Genomic DNA, 13,833 nt, shown 5'->3' on the forward strand with positions numbered 1-13,833 from the left:
CTATTGAATCTGAACTTCTCTCGTCACTGCATCTCAATTGTTGAACTTTCTGTAAATGTTTGAAGAATTCTAGAAGTAGAAACGTGGTTTTAGTTTCATTCATTTTTGGTAGATGATGCATACATTTTATTTTATTTATTTATACTTTGAATAGATAGTGATATACATAGACAAACAGCTCCACCGCAATTATGATTATGATATACTTTTGTGAAGTATCAAAATAATTTGGTGTTGGCAACCACCAACCACATGGGAGTAAAGGTATTTAAAATTATTTCACTTACTACTAGGCTTATTAAACTTGCCTTATATTATGTCTAGAATTTCAAAAACATGCTGATTTCAGTCACACTTTACAAGACACGATTCCATATGAGATGTGAATACTGTAGATGATTCACATTCCTCCTGTTGGGAGAAGTTGAGCAGGGAATAATCATCTATTTATATCGCAATGTCTTTGTTAATGTCTCAAGAAGCCCGACCCACCCTTGGGAACTTTGCTCCTATGTGTAAGCAAAAGATTGAAAGTTCATTTTTGTTGTTCTTGTTTTTGAACATTTGACTGACTGTTAAGATCTTGCTGAATTCAACTGGTCCAGGAATAGAAGCCATCAAAAGAAGGGAGTTTCTAACCAAGTAGTTTAGACAACAAAGAAAGTCTTCACACTGGGAAACAACAATGTCTTTCCTGGGAGCGATTAACCCATTGGTGAAGAACACGTTTCTCTCAGAGAGGGATGTTTTATCCATATGTGCGGCACAGATTGCAGCTGAAATACAACAGGTGTGGTATTACTTTGACAATACTATCATCTTGTATAATATTAATATCATATTTTGGTGCAAATGTATTTGATATGAAGTAGAAATTAGGCAGATGATTACATGGATAGGTTGTTTGAGAGAAAAAAAAAAACTTTTTAGTGTTGGACTTTGGATCCTGAATTAAAACTAGTTTCACTGATTTACTGAACTGACTTCTATCCTGGATCCCATTTTTATGGTTACACAGGGAAACATATGTTTCCTTTTATGACACAATTTTTTTTTATTTTTTTTTTACTTCAACTGATTTTAGGGTGAGAGAAAAAACTATAACGAGGTGCTTGATTTGTCTTCTGGAGATCTCCACAGAGGGGGAATAAAACCCATCACCTTTGTTCGTCAAGTAGGTAGCAGCTTTCTACCAGTCACTCAGTTGTATGGAGAACAGTAAAAAACATTTTGGGAAAAATATTATTTATTAACCCTTGCCTTTATGAGAAATTGGAACAGTTAATGCTCAGTTTTTCTGTGTGCTATTTTTCAGGTCCTTGCTGCTTGCTTCTATCCAGCACTTTTGGAGGATGACTGTCTGCCATTAGATGTTAAACAAAGGGCAGATGGTCTTCTTAGACAATGTGATGGTGGAAGCGTAGGTGAGCTTTTGTCCGTGCACAGTGGCATACCTTGCTGTTTTCATACATTTAAGTAACTTGATAAGAAAAGTGCAATTAATTGTCACAGTACCACTTCAAATGTTTATTGTCAAATGTTATGACTTCAAGAGAGCAGCTAAATTTAAGCTTTCTGTTTCAGTGAGTTGATTTTTTATTTTTTATTTTTTTACAGTGTGGACAAACAGGTCTGATCAAATGTTAATTGAAGTATATGAATGGCAGGTGTGTAGTGTTGAATCCTTTGATGTGTACGTGATTATCATGTGGTGCCAATCTCTTCAGGCTCATATACAGATTCGTGTGGAATCGCCAAAATCAAACAGTGCGTGTCTCAGTTCATTACCAGGAGAGACGGAGGAGTTCCTTCCTCACCCGACAACATCTTCATCACATCTGGGTCACAGATGGCTCTCATGGTTTAGTCAACAAAAATCATTTATCGCTTTTTCTTCCTTTTAAAGGGGACCTATTCTGCAAAATTCACTTTTATAAGGTGTTTGAACATAAATGTGTGTCCATAGTGCGTTTAAACAACCAGCCTATAATGGTAAAAATCCACCCACTGCTTTTTTAAATCCCCATGAATCATAATCAGTCTCTTCAAACGAGTGGTTCCTGATTTTCCTCTACTCTTACGTAAGAGTAGAGGAAGCCCCACCAATGACTAGTGACGATCTGCCCTTTTAGCATAGATCCCGCCCTGAGGGAGCTTCAGCAGTCTGCCATTTCTGTTCCTCCTCGTAGCAGCTGAAAATATACGTCTGTGCCAAAAAACATTACAAATGTTCTGTAATTGGATGTACCAACGAACATAAGAGTCTCCATAGACTTCTGGCAACTGAAGTGGATAAATTTCATTTATGAAGGAAATGTGCCAAAGAAAGTCGTTAAAGTGTTTTTGGACAAAGTTTTTGCAAAGTCGTTAAAGTGTATTTGGACAAATTATTTTAAGCCGGACTGTTACAAACGAGGGTCAGTTCAACTCTGGATTTGCTCAAAAGTTGTTTCTGAAAAAAATTTTGATTAACATGACGGAAGATGCTAGTCGATGAGTTGAATCAACTTAACTCCACATCAACTACATACATTTATCTGACATTTTGGCTGCGTGACATTCTCCGGTTTCGTTGTTAACGGAGTATCCAAAGCACGAGCTGTAAAGGCTCCGTCCTCTTTTGGAAAGTGGGCCGTGAGCAGCGGCTCATTTTCATTTAAAGATGACACACATAAAAACAGCGTGTTTTTGCTCACACCCAAATAGGAGCAAATTTGACAAGCTATAATAAATTATCTGTGGTGTATTTTGAGCTAAAACTTCACAGACACATTCTGGGGACTCCAGATGCTTATATTACAGTACATCTTGTGAGGGGCATAATAGGTCCCCTTTTAATATTTTGTTTAAAGCAAATGCATAAACATACAAGCACTTTTCTTTGAAAATGTAAGATTGGATGGTATAAGTTTAACTTCAAATAAATATTTTTATTGTAGCTTATGCTGAAGCTGCTGGTTCAGAGCGAGGGCTCGTGTCGGACTGGTGTGCTCATACCTGTGCCCACCTACGCTACATTTACCCAGGCTCTGGAGGACCAGGGAGCTGCCATCATACCTTACCATTTGTGTGAGGAGCAGGGCTGGACACTGCAGGTGGAGGAGCTTCGCAGAGCGCTCCATGCAGGTAGAAGGACATGCAATCCAGTAGCGCTTTATATCTGCAACCCAGGGAATCCTACAGGTACAGCAATAGATTACCCTTATTATTTTGAGAAATATGTGCCATATTGTAACCAAAAATTGAGAAAAGGAAAATGGCTTCTTGTAATTATGAATGGATGAATGTTGCTTTGATTATCAGGTCACATACAGAGTAGGAAATCCATAGAAGAAGTGATTCGGTTCGCTGCAGAAGAAAGGCTCTTCCTACTGGCTGATGAGGTGAGTTTTTTTCAAGTAATCTAAGAGCTCTCTGTCATTAAAACCAAAGTCCCTTTCAAGGAAAGTCTGTTCATTCTGCGGCCATGTGTGCAATGCCTCCAGGCAGCTATTTTGGGCATCCAAGACCATGTCCTGTCTACTTGAATAGGGGAATCCTGAAATCTCAAAACTGCTTGGCAAACTTACAATTAAATAACATATTTCAAATCAGTAACAAAATCTGCAATTATTTTTCAGGCTAGATGCATGTGCAGTCCTCAAAACACTTTGTTTCTATAGTAACTGGAGCTTCTAATGGCAGCTGCAGTGTTGCGATGACTGTACCAATCAGCAATTGGCTCTTTTATTTAGAGACGGGTCTTGTTCCGCAATATTGCTCGTTGCACTTTCTCCCATTCATAAGTAATATGAGTGCACCGTCTTTGGTAAAACACAATCCTGTTCCTGGAGGGACACCTTCCATCAGAACTTAGCTCTAAATTCATCAAAGATCTAGCGGCAACAAAAGCTGACTGTGTTATCACGTTAGCTGCGCAAAAGCCTCGCGTTAGCTGCGTCCTGGGCAAAAAGCTGCACTTGAACACACCAAAAGGACTAAAGGCAAATTTCAACTAGCATGTGTGTTCTGCACCTGCGTGTAAGTAAATATCTGTCTATATCAGCAGGTATCAGTAGTCTTATTTTTGTCATTCAAAAAGGGAAACCTAATCTAGGACTGCAAATATACAAACTGTAAACAAAGCAGCACTTGCTTACCATTTTGAATATTAATCACGCAGATCACTTTCTTCATTCCAGTCAGCTCATGTTATTTTGAAATATTCGTGCATTCGAATGCTCAGGTAAGATGACGTAAAATTATAACAGCCTTCTGTCTGTACCATCTTGACTCGCTTTCATCGCTTTTGCTTTAATTCTCGTGCACTGACTCATTTGCTAAGCTAAACAGCCAATCAGATTTCTCTCTCACAGATGGCCTGGGCCCAAAAAACACTGACGGCATACGACTAGAGCCAACGGTGTGGAACATACCGACAAAATTAAGCTGACTGAAGCTCAAAAACGGCCCAAAATCGCCCAATGGCCAACCGTCGGCTTGGTGTGTCTCGAACTTTACAGCTAAACTCAGCATAAAAGTGGCCCTGCAGGAACAATATTGCACACTTATGTTCTTGAACCCTCCATTCACATGGCTGTGAGCTGTATCTTTCTCTTCAGGTGTATCAGAGCTGTGTGTATGGAGAAGATACTGAGTTTGAATCCTATAAGAAGGTGTTATCAGAAATGGGCTCTACTATTGCCAGCACTGTGGAACTGGCCTCCTTCAATTCTGCTTCCACAGGCTTCATGGGAGAGTGAGTAGGGTGTTATGCTCTTGAGTATTATTCTTCCTTGATTTCTCTATATATATAATTACAGTGTATTGATCCTTATATTAATATTACTCTGGATACAAATAATAGTAATAATGGGAGTGGGCCAGTGAGTCTGACGGATGCACATTTATTTAATCAACAAATGGAATAAATAGCAAATCTATGTTAGTCTACTTCTCTGACCATTCTTTGTTTTCAGGTGTGGGCTTCGTGGTGGCTACGTGGAGCTGGTGAATCTTGACCCTGCCGTGAAGGAATACACTCGTACACTTTTTTCCACTAGGTCCAGCCCACCTGTTGGTGGACAAATTGCACTTGACCTCATGACAGATCCTCCAAAACCCGGAGATCCCTCATTCCTCACCTTCTCTGAGGTTGGTATGATCCATATGAGTGCTTAACATATTCAGAAAAATCACATGCACAATTTTTTTTACTTAAGAAAAAAAGTCCCCAAATCACCAATGCGCAGTCATACTCAGCAAACATGGCTGAGCACATTTCTCAGCCTTGAACCAAAACAAAATCTGTAGGGTATTAGCCAGAGTGGAGTATTGAGCCCAACCGACAGAGGTGCCACCGGGAGATGTAGAGACCCAGGCGGAGTCAGATGTCCGAAGAGACCAGGTGAGACCGAGGACCAAGAGACCCAGGCGGAGCTGCGGCAATGAGTGGCCGAGGTGGAGCTAGGGTACCAGAGGACTGAGGCAAAGCAGGTGGGAGTGAGGACTGTGGAGGAGCCGGAGGGAAGGAGGAGCCCAACAGAACCAAAGGGGTGGAGGAACGAGGTGCAGCCTAAGGCCCGGAAGTCTGTGACGGAATTAGAGTGACGACTGACTTAGGTGAAGCCGGAGGGATAAGGCGGCCCAGTGGAGCTGGAAGGACGATGATCCCCGGTCGAGGCGTAGGAGGTAGGAGCCAAGGTGGAGTAATGGGCTCGGAGGCCCGTGGCGGAGCCAGTGATCATCACACCAAGGCGGAGCAGGGGACCAGGAGGCCCGAGGTATTGCAGCAAAGCTAGGCTGAACTGGTAGAGGCTAAGGAGAAGACGAAGAAGACTTGTGGCCGGGTAGAACCAGCAGAGACGAGGAGACTTGGATGCTGGACGGAACTAGCGAGGAGGAAGGGCTTGGGCACTTGAAGTCATCAGGTAATTTATCACTCCAGACTGAGGTGGACTGAATTCAGATTCTGGAGGATGGGATGACCAGCCTCTACTTCATCCAGCTCCACTAATGCTCCCACTGGGACAGATGTACGAACTGGCACACACACCTTGTCAGACTGGGCGGCAGAGTCAAGCTCCTGGACGGATGTAGCCTCTGGCTGGGGGTCTTTTGCGGGCATAGGCTCTGGCTCTGTGTCTGCAGTGGGCGTGGGTTTAAGTTCTGGCCTTAATGAAGTCCACTGGAGGATTTTGGGCTGGAATGGTGATGGAAATTGTGGAGCAGGCTTCCTCTCTTGCTGCTTTCACTGTGAGGGGAGAACCAGTAATCCATGAAGCATACTTGATGTACTAGAGCAGAGAGCATCTGGACTCCCCCATGGGCATGAGGTCAGATGGTCATATGGTCATAAAAAAGCCAGACTGGAATTTGCTATTCAGTTCAGTGTTGATTCAGTTCAATAACTGTATTAAGTCGATAAATTATGAAATGAGTTCAATTCAGCTATAAAGCAGCTCTGCAGAAAACAGTGATGTAATCATCCAGCTCAGTTCAGTTCTCATTCGATTGTGTCAGTGCAGTCAAATCAATAATATTGCTGAATATTAAGTGTGAAATAAGCAAGCCAGAGGAAACAGTGGCAATGAACCCAAACTTCATCAGGCGACAGAAACAGAGAAAAAAAACCTTGGGAAAAACCAGGCTCAGTCGGGGATGAAGTTATCCTCTTGCTGAATAATTGAACATGGTGTGAATATGATTCCAGGCTGCATCACAAGTCAGATTGTGGATTGATATCATTCAGAATATTTCATCCATTTGCTTCTGCTTGAAGATTAGGATACATCACATTGGCATATGGAGGAAGGGGAATTTGTAACTGGTCATAGGGGTCTGAGCAGAGGTTTTGTCTGGTTCCCATGGTCTTTGCCGAGGATCTGTGCAGAAGGCAGCTGGTCGACAAGATCTAACTGGGGTTTTGTCTCTAGGGCTCGTCTAGTTGTTGTGGTCTCCGCTGACATCCAGGTCCACCATCTGGTCTCAATACTATCAAGGTATTCTAGAGTGCAATGTACTGTGCTGAGCATCAGAAAGCGTCTCAGTCGCAGATCATGGGTCCTCCAACAGGATAATGACCCAAAACGACGTACATGTTGACAATTGCAGAAGTCTCATTGGGAGCTACAGAAAAAGCCTCTAAAGGTAGTGCAACAAAATATTAGGTTACCATAATTTTTGTCCATGCCATTGTCATTTGTTTAATTATTTAAATATTCTGTTGAATCAAAAATCCAAAGCAAAGTCTGTTTTTTTTTTTTTTATTAAATATTGGAAATTTTTTTTGTCAGTAAGTTATTTCAGAGGACATTTTGGGTTCTTAACTTTTTCATGGAAGGGTACGAACAAATTTGTTCACATATGTATCAGGGAGAGGGCTTTCCTGCTGGATGCGCCCATTCCCCAGTCAGGGCTTTTTGGCGACGTTGTTTATGCTGCTCGAGAGCTCATGGCTTTTGCAAGCGGTTCTCGCTCTAACTCTCTTCGACGTCCTCGAGGGGATCAAGGAAGTGGTAATGTGGCCTGTCACCCCCTCACAGCTGGGGTGCAAGATCATGGAACCTTCTGCCGAAAATTACAGATGTGACAGATGTGTTGGAGCAGGGTTGGACTTGGAACTGAACTCTGCAAGACGGTAGCTCTCCAAGAGAAGGGCTGGTTTTCCTTGTTTTAGAGACTCACCAAATGGTCTCATGTATTGGTAGACCTGATATAAAATAAATGATAAAGTTGAAAAGTGTCAATATCAGTAAAAAAATAATAATATTAGTCAAACCAATTATCTGTCTATCACAACTTCTTGATTTTGTATTGAACTTAATTTATCTTTTCTGTCAGGAGGTCCAGTCCATTAAAAATATGATAAGTAAAAATGCTTGTCGGATTCAGGAGGTCTTTGGTGAGATACCGGAGATCAGCTGCCAGCCATTGAAGGCAGGATTTTTTGTCTTCCCCTGTCTACACTTACCTCCAAGAGCAATAAAATGGGCCAAGGTGAGAATCTGTGTATTACAACAATTTGTGAATGACACTGAATTAAAAGTTCTACTGTTGTTGAATAATAGTAACTACAGAGGACATACAGTAAATATCACCACCAATCTGTATAATAGGTATTTCAAATCCTGGAAACGCCTGCCATTTAGCCTATTTCATCATTCAGTCTAAAAGTCAGTAGCATCCCTACATGACAGGGAAAAAAATTTAATTTGATTGCTCATAAATGTTATAAAAACAATTCTTACCTTCTTCTAAATCACAATTGTAAGTCAAACACAATCTGACTGAACTATTTACACAAATAGTTTAGTACTTTTCAATAAGACAATGAAAACAATAGTAGAGTATTATGGAAGTAAAATAATAACAAATGTATTTGAAACAAAAAAAGCTTGTTGAAATGAACAAACCGAGAAAAAAAATGCATTGCATTTAACCGTGCTTGCATTTTAATGCATTGTATTTTTAGGGCTTGCATATTTATGGGCTGATATTCAACATGGTCGTATATTTAAGCTGTGAATATTTCAATTCAAAATATTTTACACACATTTGCATTATTAAAAATTAAATTATCCACATTCACCTTTCAGATTTCACTTCCAAAATAGTCAGTCTTTTTAAAAATACAGCCTATAATATTCGATAGGCAATTTTCGGTCCATTTTATTTCGCTTTACAAATTTGCGTCCACATTCGGTGGTTCAAATTCAACAGAAAATTCAACATTGTACATCCGGGAACTGCAGGAATAGCAATAGAGTACCGATGCAAAATCTACTGTTAGACAGCCTTGCCAATAGGTGGTGCATGTGTGTGTTGATGAAGACCAAAGCAACAGGTAGAGAGAGTCATTCGTTCACAAAAACGGATTTGCAGAAATTGAGCAAGCCATTCATATACTGAGTGCATCTGTTTGCCTGTAGCCAATATAGTGTAACCTACATCACCAGTAATGTATGAGTTTGGTCTTTTTATATCACTGTATCAGTCCATTAAAGGTCACATAACACACGCAGTTTCTACCAATCTCATGTTATTATTGAGTACCTATAGAGTAGTATTCCATCCTTCATATCTCCGAAGAGTCTTTAGTTTTATCAGATTTATAAAAGACAGATACGCTGTACCGAGTCTTTCCGAAAACAGCCAAGCTCCTGGAGGTGTGCCGTGCAGCGCTGCCGACCGCTTCCGTAACCCGAACTTGCATGTTGATGGGCGCACTCTTGCTCTCGCTCTGGTTTATGTTGTGCACGCTCTTCCGGGAGGAGTGCCCATACAAGGAATTCCTCCCTTTATGATATCCACAGGGCCAACTTAACAGTGTAAATAAGTCAGAATGCATGAAATAGCATTAGACATACCCTTTAAGCAACGTTAAGCATTTTATATGTCCTAACGGCTGGGTAATCCTGGAGTATGACGTATGAGGGGAAACCCTAGTCCTGCAGCACAGCGCCACAATATAAAGTTAAGGAGAGTAAAACCCAACCGTTGGTTTAAAATTAAAAATGTCATTTTTAAACTCAACGGTTGGATTTGTACAAATTGGGTTTGATAACGACATGTATCCCAAACATGCAGGATACAGGAAACATTTAGTTGAGGTTGTTGCTGCTAAAAGAGGATCTACTACACACTCTCTACCTTGAGGGGTACAACAGATGGTCACTGGGGCAGTACCCTTAAATGGTCGTCTTTCCCCATTAAAGTTCAAAAATCTTAAGGTTGCATATTACTACTCCAAGGTACTAAAATGCACCTTTTAGGGGTAGATGAGGTACAGAGTTGTCCTTTATGGGTACTGCCCCAGAGACATGCTGCTGTACCCCTAAAGGTAAACATTTTTGCACTTATTCCTGACAGCTGTCCTGTTCCTTGAGATCTACCTTCTTGCAGAGTTCAGTTCCAACCCTGCTCAAACACACCTGTTTTTAAATAACAAATGTTCACGAAAATCTTAATTAGCTTGTTCAGGTGTTGGAGCTAAACTTTTCAGGAAGGCAGATCTTCAGGAAGAGGACTGACATCCCCTGATCTACAAGATAATAATTTCAAGGGTTACTCATTCCAGCTTGCGCTGTAAATGATTGCTCAATGACTTTAATAAAAATTTGAGAAGCACAACTGTTTGTGTAGTATTAAGCCCCTTTCACACAGAGATTCCGGAAAATACACGGATAAAGTGACCCGGGATTTGACCCGGGTTCTTTTGATTTTGGTTCATTCACACTGCCAGTGATTTTCCGGAATCACAGAGTGCGTTCACACACAACCCGTAAAAATCCCGTAAAGACACGTGACATCGATGTGACTTTAATGTTTCAGCAGGGTCTTAAGTTTGCTTATGAGCTGCGATATCTCTCGAGAGAAAACACGCTTGTGCATTTTTTTCTCTGATTCGATCATAAACTTGCGCATTACGTACCGTTTCACAGCTGGCGAACGATCCCGCGCTTCAGCGTCATCACTACGACACGGCATTACGGCTTTTGTTCACACAGCGCGCGTACAGGTGTTACACCGGGACTGAACACGGCAATGTTACTAGGTCCCCAACCCGGCATCGATCCCGGTATAAATCCCGGGTCGTGTTTGCGTTCACATAGAAGGCACTATGGAAATTTGCCGGCAATTTCCCGGGTTCAAAGCGCTGTGTGAAAGGGGCTCTAGTTTAATCATCATAAGATCATACCCAACTAGTCGACACAGAAAATCAAAATGCAAGGACCTTCAGATTTCTAATCAAGTCTCTTTACATATGGCTGAATGAAATACTGATACTGTTGCAGTGTCTCGATACACATTATGTGAGTTGTGGCCCATGATCAATTGCAGTGTCTTCAGTCAAGCCATAAACTTTGAATAACTAACCAGAATCACAGCAGTGAAGAAATCTCTTTAGGCAATACTAAAATTCAGTAACCTGACTGTATTTCTCATATTTTCTACAATTAAAGTTGTTTTCTCCTTGTAGAAAAAACAGATGGAACCAGACATGCTGTATTGTTTGCATTTGCTAGAAGAAACAGGTCTGTATGTGAGGTCGGGCTGTGAATTTGGACAAAGAAAGGACAGCTATCACTTCAGGTGTTTGCACTGCCACTGTTGAATGAATGATGTGAATGGATAACTTAAACAAAACATTCGTAACTAAATCATGCTGGAAAATGTGAATTTGCCATTACTTTTTATCTGTGATTTTATTGTTGTTTTCAATTGCCAAATTGTATATGAATTCTGACTAAATTACAGACAGTTATGCTTACCATAGTAGACATTCAAATAAACTGTAAACGTTGGCCCATTTTAATTGAAAGCATATTCTGTGTATCCTATAGATTCTCTGTGAAAACCAAATTCTCAATTGTTTCTCAGGATTTTTTTGGCAACTCATGAGGACACCATGGAAGATGCTCTACAAAGACTGAAGACATTCCACAAGAGATTCATGAAGGAGTTTTCTTAGTGTCATCTTACCTGCTTTTGTTAGCTGCTTGTGTCAGACTATGAGATTTGTTTGAAAGTTAATAGAATTTTTTTTAAAGACCATTGCTTATATTCCTGAAGAGCTGAGATAGATAGAAACACCCTTTGATTTGATTTAAATTTCTCTGTTTTAAGGATCATCCATTGGCCCAACAATGGCGTCCAATTGTATTGCTACGCTTTCTGTCTTTTTGGTGCACAGTGTGTACCACTGTGCACCAATTACTGTAATGCCTTATTAGCAGGTTGTCCTGCATGCTCAATAAACAAGCTACAGTTAGTCCAAAATGCCGCCGCTAGAGTTCTTACTAGATCAAGAAAATATGATCATATAACACCGATTTTATCATCACTACATTGGTTACCTATAAAGTTCGGTATTAATTACAAGGTATTGCTACTGACTTATAAAGCCCTAAACGGCTTAGCTCCAGTCTATTTAACAGATCTTCTATCGCCCTATAATCCATCGCGCTCTTTAAGATCACTAAATTCGAGGCTTTTGGTCATACCTAGGATATCCAGATCCCACCAAAGGAGGGAGAGCATTTTCACATTTAGCTCCAAAACTCTGGAATAGTCTTCCTGATACTGTTCGTTGCTCAGACTCGCTCTCCCAGTTTAAAACTAGATTAAAGACGCATCTCTTCAGCCAGGCATTCATATAATACTTTTAATCTTACAGTTAAATCCGACCTCTAGTTCATAAACGCCAGAGGAGAACTGGCCCCCGACTGAGCCTGGGTTCTCCCAAGGTTTTTTTTTTCTCCATTAGATCACCTGATGGAGTTTCAGGTCACCATTAGGTCACCTGATGGAGTTTTTCGGTTCCTTGCCACTGTTGCCTTTGGCTTGCTCAGTTGGGGATATTTTGGGAATATTTAATTTAATTTTATCAATCAATAAATTTCACTAGAAACAAAACTTGTTGTATTATTTTAATTTAATACTGTACTGAAGCTGCTTTGATACAATCTGTATTGTGAAAAGCGCTATACAAATATACTTGACTTGACAGTGTAATTTAGTTCCAATTTAACTCTTTATCTGCCTCAAATTTAGGTTGAGAGGTTACAAGAATTTTGGTCATTGTCTAATAAATGATTACATTAATACATTTGATTATTATAATTGTATACTTTAGATTGTACTCATTCATTTGGATTCCAATGTCACTCAGATTATCGCACCAGCTGTGCATGCGGATCTCACGGTCACACACTCGCCAGTCATGGTCATTAGGTGCAGGTAATTGACTAATACTACAGTAGTCAACATTTGAAGTGGATCAAAAAAGTTCATCAAAGTTGTCCTAATACAAGAACGGGTATTGTTCAAAATTCATGTACAAGTATGACGAAGGTTTTTGATCCACTTCAAATGTTGATAACTGTATATAGATTATCTGTCCTTTATAGATACTGTATATAGATGTTTTTTTCTTTTATAAAAGTACTTAATTTTCTACCCATGGATCTGTACCCAATTAAAGCAAGATTAAGTCCAGCCAGGAATCATGGCCATTATTATAGAAATAAGCAGACCAGTAGAAAAATCGAGTTGAAAAAGACAAAAAAAAAAAAAAAAAAAATGTGCAGAGCGATGGGTTTCCATGACCAGGATTGAAAACCACTAAACTAAGTGAAGAGAGAAACTATGAACAGGTGTCAGAAAACAATGAAAAAAATTGGAAACCATGGAAACATACAACGAACGAAACTAAGCAGACTAAACCATGATAAATACACTGACAGGGACAATTTTATGCAGTATACATACTTTTACTTTTGATACTACTAAGTGCATTAAGTCTTTCTATACCAGTGTTATTAATTTTAAAAAGTGGCCAGCCACCTCCAGGATTTTTTATCATTTTCACAAAAATGTCATGTCCCCCAGAATATTGTGTTGTATGAATATCTATGGAAGCTTGTTTCCGCCACAAAATAAAACATTTTAAAAGATAATTGCGACTTTTTATCTCACAATTGCGAGTTTACATAAAAGACAAAAAGAGGCATTTCACATCAGTCTAAGGGCGTTTTTAGACCTGTTTATTGTTTGCTTTGTTCTGAAACAGGGACTTAATTTATTATAATGTTGCGTTTTCTTATTGGTACGGTTCGCTTTCACAAGGCAACCTTTCAAAGCGTACCAAAATGTGTTTATGCAAGTCACACGCGAGTACAACTGTCCTCTTATTGGTCAGACTCTGATAGCACACCGACATCACAGAAACGTCTATTTGATGTCTGCATTTACATCTGCTAGATGTATTTTCAAGAGTGTTTGCTCATCTGCAATACATATGTGAGACGTCTCCTGTCACGTCATATAGACATCTAAAAGATGTCTGTAAGA

General features: G+C 40.0%; 1 protein-coding gene across 1 annotated transcript; it reads left to right on the top strand.

The window, feature by feature from the left end:
• Positions 1-685: 685 nt before the first annotated feature.
• LOC307162142 (alanine aminotransferase 2) lies at positions 686-11,616 on the top strand (the record flags this gene model as incomplete). Its single annotated transcript, XM_079877244.1, has 11 exons — positions 686-790; positions 1,085-1,174; positions 1,316-1,424; positions 1,728-1,861; positions 2,940-3,183; positions 3,304-3,383; positions 4,602-4,738; positions 4,959-5,133; positions 7,822-7,977; positions 10,961-11,073; positions 11,362-11,616. The coding sequence occupies 11 exons, from the start codon at positions 686-688 to the stop codon at positions 11,450-11,452; spliced, it is 1,434 nt and encodes a 477-aa protein (XP_079733370.1). The 3' UTR covers positions 11,453-11,616.
• Between the last annotated feature and the right edge of the window lie 2,217 nt (positions 11,617-13,833).

This window comes from Squalius cephalus (genome assembly GCF_949319135.1).
Source record: "Squalius cephalus genome assembly, chromosome: 7".
Classification (NCBI taxonomy): domain Eukaryota; kingdom Metazoa; phylum Chordata; class Actinopteri; order Cypriniformes; family Leuciscidae; genus Squalius; species Squalius cephalus.